This window comes from Grampus griseus, assembly GCF_964374135.1.
Source record: "Grampus griseus genome assembly, chromosome: 4".
Lineage (NCBI taxonomy): Eukaryota > Metazoa > Chordata > Mammalia > Artiodactyla > Delphinidae > Grampus > Grampus griseus.
Window position 1 is genome coordinate 33,357,451 of NC_138997.1, and position 24,659 is coordinate 33,382,109.

Sequence of the window (24,659 nt, forward strand, 5' to 3'; positions counted from 1 at the left end):
TATGCCATTCTCATGCTCAGGACCCTCCTTCCTTTACTCAGATTCCTTGGGTCAGCAAGGTAGGAAGAAAGTTTGTAAAACACTTAGGGCTGTGAATACACAGCTGAAAGTGGCAGAGGACTAACTGAGCCTTGGAGGCTTCAGTTATAGGTATGTCAGCTTTGTCATAATGTATTGGACTGCTATGCTTCCTTGGAATTTTGGTAATTCTCAGATTGATTCTGGAACATTTTGGAATGAATATAAAGATACTGTATGCCTGTTTTAGATTTGATTTATAATTCTCTAGTTGAGGTTCCTGAATTCTGTCTCTTTTAGAAGTGTATTTTGGTTAAATTAAGTATGGTCTTCATGTTAGATATTTTTAAACTTTCTTAATTGTGACTTAGATATGTGTATATGTTACTTGTGTTTTGGAGACTTTAAGAACATACTCCTTTTTAAAGAGAGGGTAGGATTGGTGACTTTCAGTGTATCTTATACTTCTGTAATTTCAAGTTTTTATATTTTGATTGAGATTTCTTGAAGTGTACTGAATATAACATACGTTTCTAGTATTTCTTTAGTGAAAAGAGTCTTTAATGTGGAGTCTGGCCTATTGGAGGCTTTAGATAATGTCTTCAAAAATATAACTTCAGTGACATGGATAAACCCAAAATATATGTCTATAAAGTAATTGGAGAGGTGGGGTGAGTTGAAGAAATCAGCCATTTAGAGCAGGCTATGCATTACAGTAAAAAAAAAAAAAAAAAGTCCAAGACTTCTTTGGATAAAATGGAAGCAGAAGCTGTATTTATCTATTATGTTTATAGGCAGTAAATTTCATGTATAAGGTAGCATATTAAACTAGAGTCTTTTTTTCCTCATCCTTTTTCCTGCAGCCTGTTTTAAAAATAGAAATGTCACACTTTGCTTTTCTCTACATTGTATCAATGTGATGTCTTTAGTGTATTGGGCCAGTATGATGTCCTGTTGGGATGTTTATTCCATTAAGGTTCCTCTAGACTAAATGATAGAAGAGAGCCAGAGTTTATAAATCTCTGAGGGCTTGAGCCTCAGGTCTTTTCAGTTACTAGTTTTGTGACCTTAAGCAAATTTCCTTACCTTACTTACTCTTGATTTTCCAATGTATAAAATTGGAGGTGGTTTAGGGTCCACTTGCAATTATAATATTTTCTTACTGTAAAGTCTTCAGTGATGGTATAATGGCAAAACCTAAAATAAAAACCATCTTAAACAGAGAAAGGTAGTTACATCATTTAAAATGCTTTTGATTTTAAAGGAGTGATAGTAGAAAAAAATTGTGTTTAAAGACAAAAGGTTGGTTAACTAATCTTTCTCTCATTAATGATTTTGATTGTCAAAGAGTAGCATCTCTTTTATAAGAATCTATTAATAATACATTGATTTATTTATTGGGATTTGATGTCACATTAATAAAATATATTCCTGAAGTATAGTATAAGGTACACAGTTAGCTGAATATACAGACTTAAGACTTTTCCCTTGATAAGACTTCTTTCCTACTTCTGCCATTTAGTAAATATATGAGGCCAGTAAATTAAAAGAATCTGAAAATTATATAAAGAGAAAGGAGACGTTACTAGCCATGATGAAATGAACATGGAAGGAGGAATTAAGGAAAAGCTGAACAGCTTTTTACCTTTTATGGAGATGGGCCTTTACAATGTAGCTTTATTATTTAAAACAAAAGTTCTTTAGGATATCACATATACCTGTTCTTCAAGTGTAAATACATTTTTAAAATGAATTATCAGTACCCAAATAATATTGATGGGTGGATATTCTGTTTTATTACAAGGATGACAGAATGTTGACTATTTAAGCCATTGTTGAATTCTGTTACTATTCACTGGTTAGACTAGGGCAGATTTAAGTTGTTTTTTTTTAATTATATTTAGAAAGATAGCTCTTAATTAAGCTTGCACATATGTAAAAGTTGTGTCTTGGAAGAGGGGGATAAGTTAGGTCATTTCATGTATGGAGCACCAGTTGTATTAGAGAGGAGGGTGGGAAGAACTGGTTGGTTAAACCTAAGAAGATGAAATTCAGTATGACTCTAAAATCTAGTTACTTGATATAGGCTAGGACAGATTTGGGTTTTTTGGTTTTTGTTTGTTTTTTTGACAGTTTGCTTAATTTGAACTGTGAGTGTCATGCAGCTGTGTAAAACATGTAATCTTTCTCTGTACTGGTGGACTTTTCAGTCTTGGCCATCATGCTTTTAAAGGTAAAAGAGGATAGTGAGGGAACATGAAACTATACAAGAAGCAGTTAATACACCCATTTTCCAAATGGCTCTGTAGAAAGCTAATAGAGTTACTAAGGAAAATTAGGGTATCATATTGAAATGTTTGGAAAACACTGAGTTAAACAAAGCCGAAAGGTTTGTTTAACTAAAACTTTTTGTGGGCTTAAATATACTGGTTTTCCTTGTGATGCTCTTAAGAGGAAGGTATAGTGATTCTCAGATGTTTTTAGGCATTGAACACAATTTTGAGACCTGTTAATAGCTCCTGGAATAATCATTTTAGGGACATCAACTTAGAAGATGTTGGGTTAAAGAAACTGATAATGTTTAACCTGGAGAAGAGAAGAATCGTTTTTCAAATGCAGTTATATGAAAGAGATATGTTCAGTTTGGCCAGAAGAATAAAGTCAGAACCTATAGGTGAAAGTTACAAGGAAAGAGATTATGATCCATTAAAAGGAAGAACTTTCTTAAAGAGTTAGCCAAACTTAGATTGCTCTAGTGGATAGTGAGTTTGTTGTAAGAATTCAAGAATAAGATGGATGACTGCTCTGCAGCAATATTATAAAGAAGATGTAAACATCAGGTGGGTGGTTGAATTAGATGATTTTTAAGGTCTCTGATAAGTTTGAAATTATTTTATTAGGGGTTTTCCAAAAAGTTTTTGTTGATGGGTTTTTTTTCCCTCTAAGTTTGTACAGTGTTGTGGTTTTTTTTTTTTAATTGTGTTGTAGTTTTTCAAAGAAGGCATGAATAATTGATTAGTTATTTTAACCTTTTTTTTTAAACTATTCTGAAAAAAGTCTGGATTCAGGTACTGGTATTGCAGTTTTTAAGTTATATGATCTCCGGCAAATTATATCACTCTTTGGAGATCTCAGATTATTAAATAACTAAAACGAGGGTAATATAAAGTAGGGGTTTAGGAGTCCAGTATTTAGGCAGACGGGTCTCTGATTTGCATATCTACCCTACAAGTGCTATGACTTTTGTCTCTCTTAGTCTTAGTTTATTTATTTTTAAAATGGAAAAGAAAACTTACCTCACAGGGTAAGTACTAAATGAGATAATGTGTATAAAGTGCCCGTCATCATGCAGAGTATATAATGTGGTAAATAAATGAATGCAGAAATAAGCATAAAATGGAATTTCAGAAATTAGTAAAGGTAAAAGTGTAAAGTGATTGGTCAAAGGTCTGTTGACTGAGAAGTAGAACCCAGGTCCATTACTTTTAGTTAAACCACAATGTCTCTCCCTGTCTCATTCATTGAGCATTAAACATATGCCAGGGAATGTACATTGTGGTAGAAATCTGGAAATAAAAGACTAGACCCTTCTAAAACTCTGTTGGGGGTTGGAGAGGAGGAGCGGTAGGGATTGACAGCCCAGCACTCTGAGATGGTAGCAGTACAAAGGAATACAGTACCTAATTTAGCGTTGAGAAGGGAGGGTCGACAAGGGTTTTTTGGGAAAATATTAAGAGTGGGAAAGGCAAAGAAAGTGAGGAAGGACTGTGGGAGCAGCCTATGCAAAGGCTGATATATGAGAACATGGCATATTTGTGAAATTGCAACTAGATAAGTGTTGTTGTTGACATATAGTAAGAAATGAAGTTGGAGAGGGGTAGGTAGGCCAGGTTAGGAAAGGACCTTTATGACTTTTCTAAAAAAGAGTTTAGATTTTATCTTTACGGAAGAGTGGGAAATCCCTGAAAGGGCTTTCTGCTTTTAATAAAAGTAGCATACTCTTGATATTCACAGAAAAGTGACAAATTAAGGTCCCTTAACTCCTCATTCCTACTTACCAATGATAACTACTGTTGAAGTTCCTTGTAAATTTTTCCAAAATTGTATGCCTTAATTTTTGTATTCACAAGCATCTGTGAGTGTATACATATATATCTTTAAACAAAACACACAGTTGATATATAGTAAAATGTATTGTTCTCCAACTTACTCTCATGTGATATTTCTTGAATATTTTTCCATATCAGCACACACAAATCTATGACATTCTTTAATAACTACATAACATTCCATTGTGTAGTTATACCATAATTTTTAAATCATTCCTCTATTGGTAGACAACTAGATAGTTTTTAGACTTTTTATTTTGCATACAATGTTTCAGTGAACATGCTTGTGCGTATATCTTTATATACTTGTGCAACTATACCTGTAGGTTAATTTCTTAGTAATTGAATTACTGAGTATATGTACATTTTAGATTTTTTTTTTTTTTTTTTTTTTTTTTGCGGTACGTGGGCCTCTCACTGTTGTGGCCTCTCCCGTTGCGGAGCACAGGCTCCAGACGCGCAGGCTCAGCGGCTATGGCTCACGCTCTGCGGCATGTGGGATCTTCCCGGACCGGGGCTCGAACCAGTGTCCCCTGCATCGGCAGGCGGACTCTCAACCACTGCGCCACCAGGGAAGCCCTAGATTTTAATAAATATTAACAAATTTTCCTCAAAAAAATCATTCCAATTTAATGCACACCTGCCCAAAGTGTATGAAGTTATATTAAGGATTTTTTTGAATTTTCTGTTAGATTCTTCATCCAACAAATAATTACTGAGTACCTACTGTATACCAAGCACTGTGGTGGGTAACAGGGAAAGTGTTCAAGGCAGGTGGGATCTCTGCTCTTATGCAGCCCAGAGTTTAAACCACAGAAAGTCTGCAGGTATTTCGTTTGGTCTCTACAGTTTTTATTATTGTTTTTTTAATTGAATTAATTTCCAGTTTTTTTTAAAACCCTGCAACATTTTGTTTTCAAGGAACTATGAATCTCTTGTAGAGATAATGCTCTCTGAAATGCAGGTTTAAAACAAAGAAGACACCTAACTGGATGATGATGATGATATTGCTCTTTCCTGGATTGTAAGTCCTTTTAAGGCAGGGTCTATGCGTGAACTCTCTTTGTACTAAATTTTGGAAGGAACATTAAAAGCCACGTGGTCCAACAATGCACCCTTTGTTTGAATTTCTCCAGCATGTCCAACCTGTATTTGAATACTTCAGTTTGGCGGGAAGATACCTTCTGTTCAGCACTTTACAACTTTGTGCAGTTCTCTCTGCTTAGTAGAACAATACAATAGCCAGGTGTTCCTTTTTTTTTTTTTTTTTTTTGCTGTACGCGGGCCTCTCACTGTTGTGGCCTTTCCCGTTGCGGAGCACAGGCTCCGGACGCGCAGGCTTAGCGGCCATGGCTCACGGGCCCAGCCGCCCTGTAGCATGTGGGATCTTCCCGGACCGGGGCACGAACCTGTATCCCCTGCATCGGCAGGCGGACTCTCAACCACTGCGCCACCAGGGAAGCCCAGGTGTTCCTTTTAAAATGAAAGATCATATTACCCTTGTGCTCAAAATCTCCAGTGGCTCCTTATTTACTCAGAATAAACCGTGAGGTCCTTCGGCACCTGACTTACAAGGTCTGTGTGATGTGGCAGCTTGTTACCTTGCTGACTTCATCTCCCACTGTTCTCCTCTTGGCTTTACCATACTGGTCCCCTTGCTGTACCTTATATGTGCCATGCATACTTCTACTCTTGGGCCTCTGTCCTCGTTTTTCCATTTGTGTTGAATGTTCTTCCCAAATAACTGCAATGGCTAGGTTCCTCAGTGTTATAGGGAGGCCTATGCTGCTTATCTGTTTAAAATTACACCCTGTCTTCTGCAAACCTCTTCGCCACCCATGTGCCCTATCTCTGTTCTTTTCCCCCCTACTGTTATCTTTTAACATATATTATTTACATATTACTTGTATTATCATTTGTTTTCCTTACTGGAGTATAAGCTATACAAGGGAGGAATTTTGGTCTTTTACTTACTGATGTATCCCAGACATAAGGAATAGTGCGTGGCACACAGTTGGTCCTTAATAAACATTTCTTGAGTAAATGAATGAATTAAGAGTTTGCAGTCCCTGGTCAGCAGTTTGTTTTTTTATTGTTCTATTAATTTATTATACAACAGTATTATTTTATTAGAAATTACTATTATATATTCTATTAATTAGATAGTAAATACATTTATAGTGCTTATATGCAAAATACTATTTTAAGCACTTTATGCTTAATGCTGACAATAACTCTATGAAGTAGAAACTGTTACTATCTATCTTTTAGAGACAAACTGAGGCCAAACTTGCCCAAAGTCATAGCTAGTAAAGGGGAGGAACCAGGGTTCACATTTAAGCAGTCGTTTAGGTACCTGAATTTGCTCTCAATTATGACACCATGCTGCTCTTCTTATTTGAAGGAAATTAGCCTTTTATTATGTTGTGTTGCAGATCATTTTTCCCTGTTTGTAATTTTCCATCTTAGTTTTGTGGTATTTTTTGCCTTCAAAATAGTTAATACTTAGGTAGTAAAAATAATCTAGTAATATTTTTCTTTGAGGCTTTTTGTTTATTTTTTAGCAGGACCTTCTTGACTATAAGATTTTAAAAATAAGTTTACCCATTTTTTCCCTTAGCTCTGATTTGTAAGAGAAGCTTAAAGTAGTCATATACATATTTTATATCATCTTGACAGCATTGTGGAGATTTTGTTTGTAAGAGACAAGGCTAAAACCTGAAACAATGGTTAGGAACCTAGCATAGTTGGCCCTCCGTATCCGCAGTTCCACAGCTGCAGAGTCAACCAATCTTTGATCGAAAACATTTGAAAAAAGAAATTTCAGAAAGTTCCCCAAACTTGAATTTGCCAGGAATGCTGGCAACTATTTATATATCATTTGCATTGCATTTACAACTGTTCATATACCATTTACATTTTATTAGGTGTTCTAGTAATCTAGAGATGATTTAAAGTATGTGGGAAGAGGTGCATAGGTTATAGGCAACTACTATGCTATTTTATGAGACTTGAGCGTGCGTGGGTTTTGGTATCTGTGGGAATCCCCTATGGATACTGAGTAATGAGGAAGGACTATGCTAATTCAAGTAAGAAATAATTGAGAACAGGCTGTGGGGATAGACAGGAAAAGATTGATTTCAAGAAATATTTGGGTGGACACAAAGCACCAAGCTCATCTCCCTGTGCTACGCATCTGCTTCCCACTAGCTAGCTATTTTACATTTGGTAGTGTGTATATGCTTGTAATCTCTCTACGGCAGTTGCCTCTCGATGAGAACCAGTTCTTTCTGGTACATTTACCAAATGCATTTCATTTTTGAAAAGTAAAAATTAATTACGTGCTCCATGAGCTGAAGGAAGGGAGGTCAATTTATTTCGAAATGGTAGAATTTACATGGAAAAATTCAGCCAAAAGAAGTAAGAAATAGGTATTGTAGGGTTACATTCAAGGTCTACAGTTGGTTCTACACGGTGTTCATTTCTTTATTTTTACAGCATTCTTTTTTTTCAGATTTAAAAAATTCTATATTGCACATAATAGAGTTATTTCAGAGTTATTGAGAACTGTTAGATGTGGTGATAAAAAATAAAAATTCTTTCCTTCAAAAGAAAAGAAAAAAAATATTGAGAAGGGAAAATATGCAGGTCTTTGTGACTGATAGCTGTGAGTCAAAGGAAGGACTTCAGGGTTTAGTCCCAAGTTTCTGGTTGTGACAGTTTGGAGAAGGAGTAATACATACTCCTTGTGGTGCCATTTATTGGTTGGATGGATGAATTGATGGAAGTCAGGTAAAACAGGAAGGAACACGTTTGGAAGATAAAATGACATTCAGTTCTGGATCTGTTGAATTCAGGATGCCAAATGAAAATCTCGTTCTCAGTGCTAGTTAGGCAAACTCAGTAGGCAGTTTGATAAATGACTTTAATAGTAGTTTAATAAAGTAGTAGTTTATTGTTACTTTAATAGTAGTTTAATAAAGAACACTGGGCTGCTAAATTTAAGGCAATGAGGTAGATGGCAGGTAGAAGCTGTATGGGTGCATGAGCTACTCTCCTGCCATGTTCAGAATTACATCATTGGATGCAATAGGATTGCTTGGAAAGAAATTTAAAGACTGTAAAAAGATTGGGTGTGATGTGTATGATATGGTTGTGTTTGTAGCTGTATTCCTCATCACTCAGAAAAACTCAGATATTTTAAAACAAGGAAGGACTTTTGGAGGTCACCTAATTTTAGCTCTATCAATTTATAATTTCTGAATACTTTGTTACTACTTCTGCTTGCTTTTTTCTCCTCTCCCTTTCAGTTACTTCTGTTTTCCCACTTTTGTTTTTGTTGTTGCCTTTCTCTTTTTCACTTTTGACTTCCTTTCTTTGTAGCTTAGGCCTTAAAAAGGTACTGCTTAATTGATCAGAGACATTAAAAGAGTTTTCCAGCTTCCACTGTAGGGAAGAACTTTGGGGGCAGGGCTACAGTGATAACCAAATGTAGCAGCCACAACTATCCTTGGTTTTTTGCTACTCAAAGAAATGCTTCATAGATTCCTCCTGGCGCTCCATGTCATAAACACTGCTTTTAAACTTTGCTTTAGGAACTGCAACCATGAATGAAGAAAATACAGATGGAACAAATGGATGCAGTAAAGTCCGAACTGGTACTCAGAATGAAGCAGCATTACTTGCTTTGATGGAAAAGACTGGATACAACATGGTTCAAGAAAATGGGCAAAGGAAGTTTGGTGGTCCACCTCCAGGTGTGAATTTGTTTATGTTCAAAAAATTGAATCTTTAATGTAGTCATTTACATCAGGTATATCTCCACAAGTATCCCAAACAATAGCTCTTTCCTTGTAACCGCTTTAAGACGTCAGCAATCATTTTTACTGTTGGGAGGGAAAAGAGGTAGATTATATGGTTATGCATGTCTTTCCCTTACATTTTTTAACTCTCCACTTGGTTTAAGAAGCAGTTGAGAAAGAAGTCAGGATTAGGTCAGTCGGGAAAGGGTACTCTAGCTATGAAAGGGGAGGTCATTTGGGGAGGAATTTGAGAGTAGTGAGTAGAGGAGTGCTGTTTATACTAGATGCAAACAGGTTATTGGATATAATGTTTTGCCTTTCTGCCAATACCAGTACAATTTCCTTGCTCAAACCCTCCAATTAACTTTCTGTCAGACTTAAAAGAAAATCTTGGCCTCTGACTGCATTGATGGCTACCATTTTACTCCTCCCTCAAGTATGCATTTCCTATACAGACCTGCATGCTCTGGTTGTTCTAATATAACTAATATAAAAAGCACTTGCTTTTCTTTTTTCTGATATATTCTCAAGGCTCATTCCCTCATTTCATTCAGGCTTTATTTTTCTCCATAGCACTTATTACTCATTGTCTCCTTTCTCTATTGAATATAAGCTTCATGAGGGAAGGGGGCTTCTAGTTTGTTCACTGTTGTATCCCCAACACCTGTAATAGTGCATAGCATATAAAAGGCTCACAGTAAATTTGTGGCATGAATTACTGAATAGTGAACATAAATATCTTATTAGAATTTATTTGTCTGTTTATTTATTTTTGTCTTTCAGGTTGGGAAGGTCCACCTCCACCTAGAGGCTGTGAAGTTTTTGTAGGAAAAATACCTCGTGATATGTATGAAGATGAGTTAGTTCCTGTATTTGAAAGAGCTGGGAAGATATATGAATTTCGACTTATGATGGAATTTAGTGGTGAAAATCGAGGTTATGCTTTTGTGATGTATACTACAAAAGAAGAAGCCCAGTTAGCCATCAGAATTCTTAATAATTATGAGATTCGACCAGGGAAGTTTATTGGTGTGTGTGTAAGCTTGGATAATTGCAGATTATTTATTGGAGCTATTCCAAAGGAAAAGAAGAAGGAAGAAATCTTGGATGAAATGAAGAAAGTTACAGAAGGAGTTGTAGATGTCATTGTTTACCCGAGTGCAACTGATAAGACCAAAAATCGCGGTTTTGCATTTGTTGAATATGAATCTCACAGAGCTGCTGCTATGGCTAGGAGAAAACTAATTCCAGGTAAACTTATCCTTTTTCAAAGGTTATTTTTCTGTGTTAACCTTACTATACATATGGACAGACGACAGTACCTCATAGATCAATTTATGAAAATATGTAGTGCCCTTAAAGAGGAATGGAGATTAAGGAAGTAAAATAAACCAAGTGATTCCAAAAGACATGAAGCTGATCTTATGAGTCATTAGTTATAATAATTTACTGATTTACTAAATGTATACATTTTAATTTAGCTGTTCATTGTTGTTTGATAAAAATACAAAGGACAGTACCTAATTCTTCTAATAAAGGTCCATCTTTGAAGTGTTTTTGTTCTTTTGACTCTTAAAATTAATTTCACCATAAGTTCTGGCTAGGTTTGCCTTAGTAAAAACTATTTTGTGAGTAGGAAACTAATGCTGACTACATATATCGACATGTATTTGAGTTTCTGCTTCTTTGGAGAAACAGATTTACTTAATTTTGACTTTTGTTTTAATTGTCTTCAAATTAATTTATTCTTTTTTACAGGAACCTTCCAACTATGGGGCCATACCATTCAGGTAGATTGGGCTGACCCAGAGAAAGAGGTTGATGAGGAAACCATGCAGAGAGTTAAAGTTCTCTATGTACGAAATTTAATGATCTCAACTGCAGAGGAAACAATTAAAGTAGAATTCAGTAAATTCAAACCTGGTGCAGTTGAACGAGTAAAGAAACTTAGAGATTATGCTTTTGTTCACTTTTTCAACCGAGAAGATGCAGTGGCTGCTATGTCTGTTATGAATGGAAAATGCATTGATGGAGCACGTATTGAGGTAACACTGGCAAAACCTGTAATTAAAGAAAACACTTGGAGACAGCATCTTAATGGTCAGATTAGCCCCAATTCGGAAAACCTGATTGTGTTTGCTAACAAAGAAGAGAGCTACCCCAAAATTCTAGGCAAGCCACCAACTCTTCCAGCTCGACTCAATGGCCAGCATAGCCCAGGCCTCCCTGAAATTGAAAGATGCACTTACCCACTTTTTCCTGGAACAAAGCTTACTCCAATTAGTATGTATTCTTTAAAATCCAGTCATTTCAATTCTGCAGTAATGCATTTGGATTATTACTGCAACAAAAATAATTGGGCACCACCAGAATATTATTTATATTCAACAACAAGTCAAGATGGGAAAGTACTCTTGATATATAAAATCGTTATTCCTGCTATTGCAAATGGATCCCAGAGTTACTTCATGCCAGACAAACTCTGTACTACTCTGGAAGATGCAAAGGAACTGGCAGCCCAGTTTACATTACTTCATTTGGGTAAGTTTAAAAGTACTTTAAACAATATTGTAGAATATGAAATTAGGAAGTATTATAGATTATTTATAAATTCATTTCTTTTGAACTCAACATTAGTGGTGAGTATTTAACATAAATTTTACCTCAATTTTGTGAATTCATGGTAAATTTTGTTGAGACTTTTCTTTTGTATAAACTTCCTATATTTAGCTATTTAAACATTACTTGGGGATCATTTAGTTTTGATTTACTTTAGAGTTCATGATCCTGTTTCATCAATTTACTGTTTGTGTAATGACTAATCCTCATTTGAAATGATTTCTATATAAGTTACAAGATTTGTTACTTAAACCAATTTATAAGAGTGTTACTGCATCTTTGGTGAAGTCTACACAATAATCTTTTTTTGAGGGCAGGGATAGGGAGTTGGTAAAATCAGAGGCATTTCAGGTGGGTCATGTGTAGACACAACCTTATGCTCACCAATCTGGAAATCTGTCATTATTACTCATGAAAGACAAAAAGCATCATTAAGAGATGTTTATGACCATTCTCTTTAATTTCATGCTTTAAAAAAAGTAAGTTTCTCTAAAGCATTTGAGGGATAATTAAGACAAGCTTTGGGCCATATGCTAACTAAATATTTGGCATTGTGAAGGAGGAGATGTAATATCACTCTGGTATTTTCCTACTGCCTGTTTGCTACTGTGTTAACCTCTACCCTCCCCCCTCCCCCTACACCAGTTTGTCTCATTTTTTAATGCAGCTGTAGATTTCAGTTGGTTATTACTTCATGCTTAAAATAAAATTTATTAGAAGAATATTGGCTTATTGAAAAGTCCAATAGAAAGAAAAGGTCTCCTACTAAGGATTATAATTGTTCTTGATTATAATTTCAAAGCCATAGCTTAAATTAATATATAGTTGCAGAATCATACTACTGAAACTTATATCTATTTAAAATTGATATTCTCAAATTTGGTAAGAAAAGGAAATTGAAAAGGAAAAACATTGTCAAAAGGGAGAGTAATTTTTATACACTGTATAGACTTGCTTATCCATCATGGCCACTCCCATGGTATTACGATGAATATTTTTAGGAGATTCTGATTAGGAGGTGGAGTCAGAATTTTAGACCTGAAGGGAGGGTTCCCTACAAGAAACTTTTCAGCAGTATCCTCAATTATTAGTTTGGAATTTGGGAACTTTACAATCATCTAAGTTAATAAAGTCTTAGGTATGATTTCTATTAAATTACAAAATAGAAATACTTCCATTTTTCTTTTAATAAAGACAACTGAGTTAAAGATAAAATTAGGTGGATAGCAAATGATTAACAGAGTTCTTAGAGCAAATTGGATTAAATTATTCTTTTGGAGTGGAATATTAGGCATTTAGTTGCTGAGCAAGATACTTGCGTCTGTTTTAACATGGTAATGCTGAAACATTTTATTTCTATATCCATTCATTTCCCTTACAAAGTTAACTTAAATTTCAAGATTCTTAAAACTGTTTTTAGTTTGTCAGATTTTCTATTTAAACATGGTTTACCCATCTGCTTTTTTTTTTTTGGCGGTACGCGGGCCTCTCACTGTTGTGGCCTCTCCCGCTGCGGAGCACAGGCTCCGGACACGCAGGCTCAGCGGCCATGGCTCACGGGCCCAGCCGCTCCGCAGCATGTGGGATCCTCCCAGACCGGGGCACGAACCCGTGTCCCCTGCATCAGCAGGTGGACTCTCAACCACTGCGCCACCAGGGAAGCCCTTACCCATCTGCTTTTAATTCGACTTTTAAGATGTTTTTTACTTGAGTCGTAGGGCCATAGTTAACTTCCTATTCACCTGTAGTTCCCAAAGAAAACCCCTGTTCAGTTATAGCATTTCCAACTTGATTATGTTCATTAGGGATACAGTTAGCTTCAAGAATTGAAATTCTTAGAGGGCGCAGACAGTTTGCTTTAGTCATTCTATTTCAGATTTTATAAACTTTATATCAAAATTGCTTATAACAAAAAATTAAACAATTTGTGTTTTATATATTTTTTCAGTTTTAGTTCATCATCAGAGGCAAAAGCTAAGATCCAAATATAAGCCAAAAATTTCAATTAAATACTAGGGCTTGTAAACACAAGGCTCGAGGCCTTGTCTACAGACAGTACCACAAAAATCCTTATTGTGATTGACTAGAAATATGAGTGAAGCTTGAGTTAAGAGGCAACTAAGCAGGAAAAGAGAGAATTCAAGGAAGTGGAAGAATCAGAGATCAGGGGTCTAGGAATCTTTGATAAGAAAGCAAATATCAGATCTTCAGAGGTCATTAAAGTAGGGGCAGGAGCTATAGACAGACAGGAAGTCACATATTGCCACAGGGCAGGTTAAGAGTAGATTGAATATTGTTGGCAGTGTTCGGGCTTACCTTTTCCTTTTGTTAATATTGGATCCTCTGGGCTTTAAAGAGCTGATGCCTTTTTATGTGCAGTTTCCTTTAGATAAAGGTTGTAGGGTTTTGCTGGATGGCTCAGGGTTGAGATCATTTGGTGGTAGTGATGTGTTTTTAGAGGGGAAGGGATACTCTGTTACTGATATATCCTGCATGTTTCAAGCATTGGATTGTTTTGAGATCTTGAGAGGTTGCTACTGGTTCCTAGAGTCCCTTAAATGCACTTCCATTAGATCATCCTTTGCCTCTGTTTTCTTGAAGAATTTGAATCTAATTTTCTAGATAGTGAGTTTAACTGCTATTTTAAGATGTTTTCTTTGGGTATAGTATTTTTTTTTTTAATTTGCTTTGACACTCTTCTATTACCCTTTCAGTTTTGATGCTATTTCGAGCATTACTATCAAATCTTACCTTAATGATCTTTTGCTATTATATGTGATATAAACAGTCATTTACATTTTTATTTCAGAGGTCTTTAAGAATGTGCTTTTACTATCCACATTGTTTTGGCATTACCACGCCCATTTTTCAAGTCTGAAAAATAAAAGAGAAAAAAATTAGACTTTATTTAGTTAAATGACAATCATTGGTGTTGAGGAAAATAGAAGTTTTTTCCAAGGGAGAGCAGGCATCTATATAAGTACTAAAGCCAGAGTACTTCTGGTGACCATTTAGTGCTCTTACTAGAATCCCAAATGTTCTCATTGCATAGTACCTTAAAATAAATTTTTAAAATATTTTGGGTTTTTTTTTTGGTTCCATTTATAGCGAGCTTTATTTTAAGCAAAATATTTTAAGAAAAGCTGAAAACTGGGGCTAATGCCAAAATTACCCCCCCACACACACACCTTTCTTTACTTCAAAGATAGAGACTGTCTCCATCTCCAAAATGTCAGAGAATAACCTCCCTAACCTCACTGGGAACTCAGCACCCAACCAGCAGGGTAAGAAATTATCTATCACCTGGTTATATTAGGAAGCTGTAATAAATAGGATACTTACTGGGTTTAATGGGTAGAGTACAGACTTGGGGTCTAGGTGATAGGTTCTATACTAAATATTTGATGTATGGAAACATCTTAGGTCATTCAGTATCACATCTTTTTCAATAAGCCTTTTCTGTCTCATAATTTTGTATCTGTTTAATAATGGATCAGACTATCAGTGTGAATAATCCTGCTTTTGCTAAAACTTTGCCTCTGTTTTGAATCTGGGCCTTCTAATATTGCCACTGCTTTCCCCTGGAGGATTCTTCACCATCTAGGAGATCAAAATCAAGGAGATAAAGGAAAGTCTTAGTTTTGAAGAAGAAAGTCTTGGAAAATATTTAGTGGAAGGAGTGAGGTAGCCTCAGTGTGTGTTCATAATTCATTTTATTAAATAATTTATTAACAAATAACTGTAGGCAAGGCATTTCTTGTCTCATTTCTGTGTTTGTGTAATCCTGATGCAAGTGGTAGTTTTTTACTTGAATGACCAGCTAAAACTTTTAAAACAGAGGTGAAGAACCTCTGTCACAAACGAGCTTGTGCCATTGATTTAATTTCACCTGACTTTTGTACTGTTGTTTTGCCCATGACTGATAAAATTTAATTAAAGAACAAATGTGTTTTGAATGCCTCTCATGTGTTAATTGTACTTTCCTAAGTAATCTGGAGCTAAAGATAAATAAAACATTGTTTTGGCTCTTAAGGAGTCACAGTCTGCTGAAGAAGGCAGAGACACAAACGCTAAGCACAGGTTATTTGGGGAGTACAGAGGAAGGGGATGCCTCCCACCTGATCTTGGTTGTAAATCTTGAGGAGAGTTTATGGGCAGAAAGGGGCACAGTATGAGCAAACACCTATTAGAAAAACAGCGTGATGGTGACTTAATGGCAAACATTTCTGTATAGCATTTGCTTTGGTGATTTCAGTGAGATTTTAAGAATTAGAAATTGAGGAGATGTGGACTTTTAGTTAACTGAAATTTTATCAGTCCTGCTTTTTGAGACTTTGAAGATTTTTTTTTTTTTTTAGTACAACTGTGTTGACTGTGCTTGCTTCTTCTCTAAGTAATTTTTTTCTTAGATGAATCCATTCTGATTTGTGTGGACCATTTTATATGTGAATATTCATCTTTTATATCTTCTGTACTTTCTTCAGTATTTATTTTGTGTCTGACTTGCATATTGCTTCTCATATTTTGACTTTGTAATAACAAACATCATCAGAAACTAATTTTTTTCTCATCATTGAGTGCTAAAATATTTTATATATATATATATATTCTAAGCATGATAGCCATTGTTTGCTATCTCTTTAATATCATTTAAAGATTAGGGGATTAGGTTTTGATTTCTGTTATCACTTGTAAGTTGGTTGAAAGTTATTGAAATAGAAGACACAGCAGGATGAAGGTATCCTATTCTGAGAAGCTTTAATCTGAAAAATAACTGGTGCTTTTTTCTTATGAGCTATCATTATTTACAGATTGATGGGCAGAAATGAAAAAATAAAATTTTGATTTAAAAAATTTGCCAATAAATTGCTTTGAAACAAAGAGAAACCTTCTCTAGTTTTTTTAAATTTAAGAAATAATTTTAGAAGACACTTAAGCTAAGTATAATATAATGGTTATATTATAGTGAAATTTTATTATAAATAATTAGAAGAAAAATAATAATACTTTTAGAAAGTTATTCTTTCCAGTTTTAATTATAGATCTAACTTTTATACTATTTCACACTTACATTTTAAAGAACAAAAATAATTTGCTGAATTTGCTTTAAAATTCACCTAGTTATGTAGGATGAGCACCAGCATTTTATACACTGATTTGTTTTCATATGACCAAGTGGTGAGATGAAAATTCCATTAACTCAACTATGTTTCTTTGACCCTCTGAGAGGGCCCAGTGTTCATGAAAATGTGTTTCTATTCCTCTTGAAACTTACAGTTTTTTTTCCTGAAAGATCATCATCTGGTATTACTCATAATTCTTATCTTACTAACACTTGTATTAACAGACCATAATTGTTACAGAGTTGCTGCTGTGAGAGGAGAAGCTTAACAGAGTAATGAGTAGTCAAGTAAAAGTAAAAGAAGCTGTAGTCTCAGCTGCCAACAAATTGTGACCTTGAAATGGGCAATGAATCATTTACTCTGTGGACCTCAGTGCCTTCATCTCTAGAGTATCAGGGTTTTAATTGGTGACCTCTAAGGACATTTTTATCCCCCAAATTATGGTTTTGTTTAAAATATGACAAAAATTCTATGAAGTACCAAAAATAATACTTGAGTTTTTTTTGTGTGTGTACTGAGATAGATATTTGAATTAAAAATAGTTTAAAATCAAGAGCTACTTTTGTAGGAATTAACTCTTCTCAGTTTAATATTCCTTTCTTTATATATAATAATTCAAAGCTTATATTTGTCCACTTCATAGCGGAACAACTAGATTAAAAAAATGAGTCAGTTACCTGTTTCATTTTCATGATGACAGGTAATTACTTTTTATTTCTTTCCCTGAATTTGTCAATTAATTATAATCAAAACCAAGATTTTATAAAACAACCTAATTACTTAACAGTTTGGAAATTAGTTTTCTTTTTATAACAGAAAATCTAGGAAAATAATGATATATATTAAAACATATCATGTGACCAGTATTTGTTCCATAGTTATGTTATTAACTGATGAATGTGATCATGTGATTTCATTTACTTTATACATTTATTTAGTCATGCTTGATCCTCTGTCCTACAGTTTCTTAGTATCTTTGGTTAATACATTCCTAAAATATTTGTTCTAATACACTAGCTTTAATAGTAGCTACAGCTATTTAATTTATAAATGTAATGTATGACATTTTTATTTAATATTTAAAAAAATCATGGTTTGTAAATTTTCGCCTGTTGTATCAAAGGCCACACAATAAATTTTGCATGTGCATTCTTAGATATCAGCAGCAATTCATAATTTTGCCACATGATGTCCCCTAAAATATTTTTCAGTGTGGCTTTAAAAGGAATTTCAATGTTGTATTGATTTTTCTCTCCTCTAAGGCTTACTTATTTTGGAGGGGTTTAGAATAGTGAAAATCTATGTAGAGGTTGCACTATCATGCTTTTATTTCTGTTTCCTGTTTAATATTTAGTAGACAGTAATTGCTTGTGCTATAGAATGAATGGACTAGTGAATGGAGATGGAAAATGTTTTGGAAAAACGGTTTTACTGTGATGAATTTATTCAAGTGATCATCTGTGCTTTTAACCATTTTAAGATTATTCAATGTGAGTTGCTTCCAGGCCTTTTGGTTAAGATTAAATTAGTCTTAAGTATTGTTAATCTTAAGTATGGTTGAGTATCTACTTTTATTAGTTAATTTCAGATATATTATCTATCCTAGAGCAATTCATCCTCTATCCTAGAAGGATACATCCTCTATCTAAGATCTGATAGTGCGTTACCTCTAAGAGGAATGCACGTCCCTCTGGAGATTCAAAACAAAAGCAAACAAAATTAAAAAAAAAAACTCTAATTAGAATCTCTAAATTGCCAAAATGTTAATAACAACTTGGATTTTCTTGCCCTTAAATTTGTAATATTTGGTTAAAGATCTATTAGTTACATGTGGGCCATTTCTTACAGCAAGTGACATTTGAGCTGTAAAAATGGCCTGTACATTGATTTTTATATATATATAATAATTGACATTTTAAGAAAATGATCTATTTGGCTAGCTGTATACCTTCCTGCATTGCTTTTACTAAATATAATCTACATACCACCCTGATAATGATTTCTACCATAAATGTATTTATAACTTTATGTTAAAAAGCATATAGGAATGCAGTCATTAGAAAACACGTCTGTTGTAATTGTATTGCCTGATAATTTGATGAGTATATTCTGAACTCCCTCATTTCTTACATGTTTAAACAGTATAGCTTGATTTTTATACACAGATTAATCAAGAATAAACGTGAATAAATAAACATTGTAAACTAGGATGTACAACTCCAGCTTCTTTTATACAGTAGTTATGGTGACCTTCACTTTTTCTTTTGCATATTTGATTTCCTTTCATTATATTTTCTAAGGATGTTATTTCTAGAGATACTTCACGCTTTTTTTTGTAATCCTGTTTTATAGGTGGATTGTTGTAAGACTACAAGCCCATGAAATTAATTTTTTTCTTGTTACCTTTGTTTCAACATACATGTTCCAGTCTGCTTGTTTACTGGCCAGATTAGGGGGTAAACAGATTTACAGCAGATGTGCCATATGTGTCTATGGCTTTTTTTTCTTCTGCTGCTATGTCAATTTTTGGTCCAAAGGTGACCAAATATGTAGTTACAGATTTGTGAAAGTGCAATTTCCCCCCACTATCCAAGTTAGAGCATTCCTGTGAAACATTTTGTAGGCTGAAATGGCAATAAAGCGAAGAAGCAGTTACCTTAGGACACATCTTGCTAACAGATGGACAAAATAAATCAAGGTAAAGCACAAACGCTCACAGACACAGTTCAAAGCTATGATGGCTTGATGTTGAGGCACTGATGTAGTTCTGGGGGAAGGATCTTGGCCATACCAGTCTGGGTGTTCAGGCTGCATGCTGCCTTTATAACGAAATTGCTACAAAACAAACCCTGAACGCTATTTTTGCTTTTTGCCTTTTTTCATAGAAGGGAAAATCCTCTTTGGATTTCTTTTGGTTAGCAAAAACAGATACTAATGTATGGTGTAAAGTGAACTTTTGAAAAGTGGGGGATACCTGTATTGGATAATTTGGGGCACAGAATTTAAAAGGTTCCAAGTGAGCCATTATGATTCTTTGAAAAACAGGTTTAAAATTGTATTCTGCACTATAAAGTTATAATTTTTACCAAAAGCAAAATAATTCAAACAGAGAAATGTTTACTCATTTAAATGTCTCACTTGTGTGTATTAGGTGTCTACATATATTTCTTTGAGAGATCACAAATCAAGTTTCCTTGAGGGATTCCTAGGTGTAAAATTTAGATATATCAAGTGTAGGAATAATGCAGATATCAAATCGTTGGAAAGTTAATTTCTTTTCTCTTAAGAACTAGAGGGAAAGAGGAGATACTGAGCAAAAATAGGATTACTTACCCTGTGAAAGCACTCTTTTGGCTTCTGAGGGGGATTTACAAATATGATGAGATAGCTGTGTTTGTTTTTCCCTCTTTATTTCTTTAAGTCTATGATTTACTGACTTAAGATTTTTAAGTGCTTGTATTGAAATGCGTTTAGGATATCTGTGACTCTCTAGGATATCTGCTCTTTTTTACAATCATCTATTTCTCATTTATGCACCAGTGTCCTTTTTAAACCTCACTTTTCCTGATTTTTAAAAATATTTGCACTTTATTTACTTGCTTATTCATTTTTATTTATTGTGGTTTATGCCACAAGCAGGGAGTGGCATGTTACTGAACATGACTTGGGAAGGAGGATGAACAGCCTTTTTCCATCAATCGTCTTAGGCTTTGGCAAGTAGACTGATATCAGCCAGTCTTTGATTTAAATTGGTAAATAAGGCAAATTTCATTGCCTTGAGATTTTATCTGAATTTTTAGGCAGTAATGATTATTTTCAGTTCTTTTAGTCTGATGTTCTATTTTTAAAGTTTTTATATGAGAAGAAAATTTTCTATAGTCAACTAGCAAATATTTATGTTTACATATGAGGTATGAATAAATTGAAACTAAATAATTCAAATGTTGCCTCATTTATTTAATTATATTTATCCTGGGATGCTCTTTAAAGATGTAGTTCATTAATTCAGGGAATTTACATACATTCTAAAGCCCTATTATAAAATCCAGGTTAGGAGAAAGATTGAAAGATGTTCAACTTCCCCTCAGCTCAGTTTCTTTTTGGGGAGAGATAGCATTGTCTCATATCGATGGGGCAGGCTGACCTAAGCAGAATATTAATCTTACCTTTCTCTTTTTTTTTTTTTTTTACATGTGATGGGCTATCCACTGTAGTCCCTGCTTCACTCCCTGAAAGATATGAGGTGGCTTATTAAAAATAAATAAAATACGAAAAGATTCAAATCTTACATTGAAGGAATTGAGGCAATGCGAAATTATGAGTAGGAAAATAAAGCCAAGCAAAACTAAACAATATATTGTTTAGGGATGAAGGAATATATGACAAAACTATAAAGGAAAGCAAGAGAATGGTTAACACTTAAAAATTAGGATCATGATTACTTTAAGGACTAAAAGGAGAAGTTGGAAAGGATATAAGAGAGACTTCTAAGGTATTGATAATCTTCTGTTTCTACACCTGAGTGGTGAGTGCATGTTTTTATTTTTAAAATTATGTTGACTGTACATCTATATTTTATACATTCCTCTGTTTGTATAACATACTTTTATAATTAAAAAAATAAGGTGACAAAGAATGAAAGTCAGCCAACCAACCAATAGTAAAAACCTGAATTATTTTGTCAAAACCACAATGAGTCATTCTACTCTAGAGATTGTCAGATTAACATACATACCCTGGAAACAATATGGGTTTGAATTGTGCTGGTCTACTTATATGTGGAGTTTTTTCAGTAGTACGAGATCCAAGGTTGGTTGAATCTGCAGATGTGGCGGGCTGACTATAAGTTATATGCGAATTTTCAACTGCTCAGAGGCTCAGCACCCAACCTCTGCATTGTTCAAGGGTCAACTGTAACTCAAGGCAAAATTGGAAAGTTATGTAGTATTCAGACCAAATAATTTTATTCTGCTCAGCCTATATCTGGAATGTTTTGTTTGCTTTTGGGCACCAGCATTTAATTAAACATTGGCAACTAAGGAAGACTTAGAAACTCTGTAATAAGAAGTTGGGACAGTGAACAACTGAAGTATGTAGATCTGTTTAGTCTGTAAATATTAATGCAGTATTTACGGGGGAATATGATTGCTGTCTTCAACAGCTTGAAGAGCTGTCACATAGAAGAGAGACTTCAATATGAAGCTCCAGGGGTTGGAATTAAGTCTAATAGAGGAAATTTTCAAGGAGGTAGATTATGATTGAATATAATGCAGAACCATGTAAGCTTTTAAACTACTAAAAGCTCTGTACAAAAGGAAAAAAAACTTTACTTTTTTAACATTTATTTTAAAATTTTAATTTTGTAATTGAAGTATAGTTGACTTACAATATTAGTTTCAGGTGTACAGCATAGTAATTTGATATTTTTATAGATTATACTCCATGCTAAACTGTTATAAAATGCTACTATATTCCCTGTACTATACATTACACTTTTTTAAACTTATTTGTTTTATACTTAGTAGTTTGCGCCTCTTAAACCTGTTTACAGTGTTAAGTAAATGTATGGAGGCAAAGCAAGATTCTTTACTAGACTATTTTAACTCAGAATTATCTACTTTAACACCACGTGGAGTGTATTACCCTTGCTATTTTGATGCCCTCTGAAAAATTTGCCCTTTTTCACACTTCGATTTAAGAAAGTTTATTTTTAGAATCCTTATTCTTATCATATGTTTTTGTTATTATTGTTCTGTTTTTATTCAGTTTTTGTTATTATTCAGTCCTGTAGGCTTAATTATTTTCATTTGCAGTTTATTAGCTGGCTGATGGTTAATCCTTGTTAATATATATGTTCATGCAACAAATATATATTGAACACTGTGCTTTATATGAAGTCCTGAGGATCACTGTAGTGAATCAGACACAGTTGCTGCCTTCATAGAGTTTACATTGTATTGAAGGAGACAGTTATTCAGTTACATGTTCTGATAAACACTCTAAAGAAGTATGGGGTGTTATGAGAAAATATAATTGCATGACCTGACCTAATCTGAGATGAGAGGGTCAGGAAATAGTACATTGCATTTTAGAAAGAATTACAGCAAAAGGAAGTTCAGTACTTTAAATTTAGTATAGCATACAGGCCACATTGAATAAAAGAGCATGGCATTCAGAGCCAGATTTCCTGGATTCACATCCCAGCTTCATTACCTACTTGGAAAAGTTACTTTAACCTGTCAGTACTTCAGTTTCCTCATCTGAATGTTAACAGTATTTATCTCATAGGGTAATTATATATATTAAATGAGTTAAAATTGTAAAGGGCCTACAGCAGTACCTTTTATATTGAAATATGCTATATAAGTATCGAAGAATAATACTTAGAAAACAAATCCAAGACAACAGATTTTTCCAATTATTTATAATAATGAATTTTATTAGTAATAATAATAGTTAAGCTTCTTTGAGCACTTACTGTATGTTAGGTACTGTGCTTAATGCCTTTACATGATACTCCATTATTCTGTCAATTCTTTGAGGTACTATAGATATTATTTTAATGTCTTCACTTTCTTTTTTCTAACAAATGAAGAAACCAAGGCTTCAGTAGATTGAATAATTTGCCCAGGATCCCCCAGTTGGCTAAGAGGCTGTGCTCTTAACTGCTGTTCTTTGTTAACTTCACATGATCCCAGTGAAAAACTGACTAATGTCTAATGTTAAACTTTTGATAACAGGCTGTGAACTCGTGGAATATTATTGGCAAGTTATTCTTCTAAAACTTAAAATATAGTGTAATGGGCTTTTGTTTCATACTTTATCTCCTTTTCAGAGACAATTTTATCTCTACTAGTCCAACAAACCCATATACCAGACCACTCCATGTAGTGTGGACCTAGGACATCTTTCTGAATCCTGGAAGAATCATTCTGAGCTACAAAGATCTTGTGAACATAGCTTGTTTACATTGTAGCTTTGAGATTTTTAAGTTTACTCTAGGATAAGCATTGCCAGCTGATGGTATATGTGTCAAGGTGGCAGAAGATATGTGTTTTTTTCCTCCATTAGATGCTAGGCAGAATTTCAAATAGGCAAAGTTTGTCTACGTCTATTTCATCGTCTCTTGTTGCTTGGTATTCTCATTTTGCTTTGTGATTATACTCCAAACGTCTCATTTTGTAATTCAGCAACATAATTTATCACTCCAGTTAGGTCTGATTATTCTTTTTCATCATTATTTCCTTGCTCAGGAACCTACAGTGGCTTGCCATTGTAATGTAATAAAGTCCTCTGAACTCCACATTCTCCTGTTCAGGATGCTCTGTTGTTTGGCCCCATCTTACCTAACCATAGATAATAACCTCTTGCTTTGATTATCTGAACTTGCCATGCTCATTGGTGTTTCCAAGCTTTTCCTAGTGCTGCTTACTCTGCTTGGAATATTATTCTACTTCTATCTGCTTTATCTGTTATACAAAGCTTTTCTTGGACATTGTAACTGAGAATGATTTGTTCTTTATAATATTACTCAACAGTTTAGTAATTTTTATATTACTGTTTATTTACTATTATAAAGTTTTGATCCATTAGGATTATAAAGCCAGGGGACTTTGTACATATATTTTTTTAAATTGTTGTTTTTATGTCCTTCATTTATTATAGGTCAGTACTATCTCCTCCTTTAATACTCAGCATGTGGTGCTTTTCAAATAATTGAAAGTGATCTACATTCTGTAAGATTAAAAGATAAAATTCCGAGGAAAGATAAAGTTTGGCTGTGCTTTGAGCAGAAAGAAGAAAGGATTAAAAAAGAAATTTCTGAGATATAGAGTTGGTAGGTGCAGACACACAATCAGATTATGAATGGTGTTTAACAGGATGATATATATGTATATTTCACTGAAGTAGAAATGAACAGTAAATAATTTTTAGAAGACTGATAAAGTGTTTTAAAATAGTGAAACCTTTGAAATATAGACTGAGTC

General features: G+C 34.1%; 1 protein-coding gene across 2 annotated transcripts in view; it reads left to right on the top strand.

The window, feature by feature from the left end:
* Window positions 1-8,733: 8,733 nt before the first annotated feature.
* The window catches only part of RBM46 (RNA binding motif protein 46), a gene marked incomplete at both ends in the record, with an annotated part of 31,343 nt that continues 15,417 nt past the window's right edge, over window positions 8,734-24,659 (top strand). For both annotated transcript variants that reach the window (XM_082653593.1, XM_082653594.1), the window contains 3 exons: window positions 8,734-8,884; window positions 9,713-10,180; window positions 10,688-11,470. In XM_082653593.1, coding sequence (XP_082509719.1) covers window positions 8,734-8,884; window positions 9,713-10,180; window positions 10,688-11,470 — 1,402 coding nt within the window. The remainder of the gene's footprint in view (window positions 8,885-9,712; window positions 10,181-10,687; window positions 11,471-24,659) is intronic.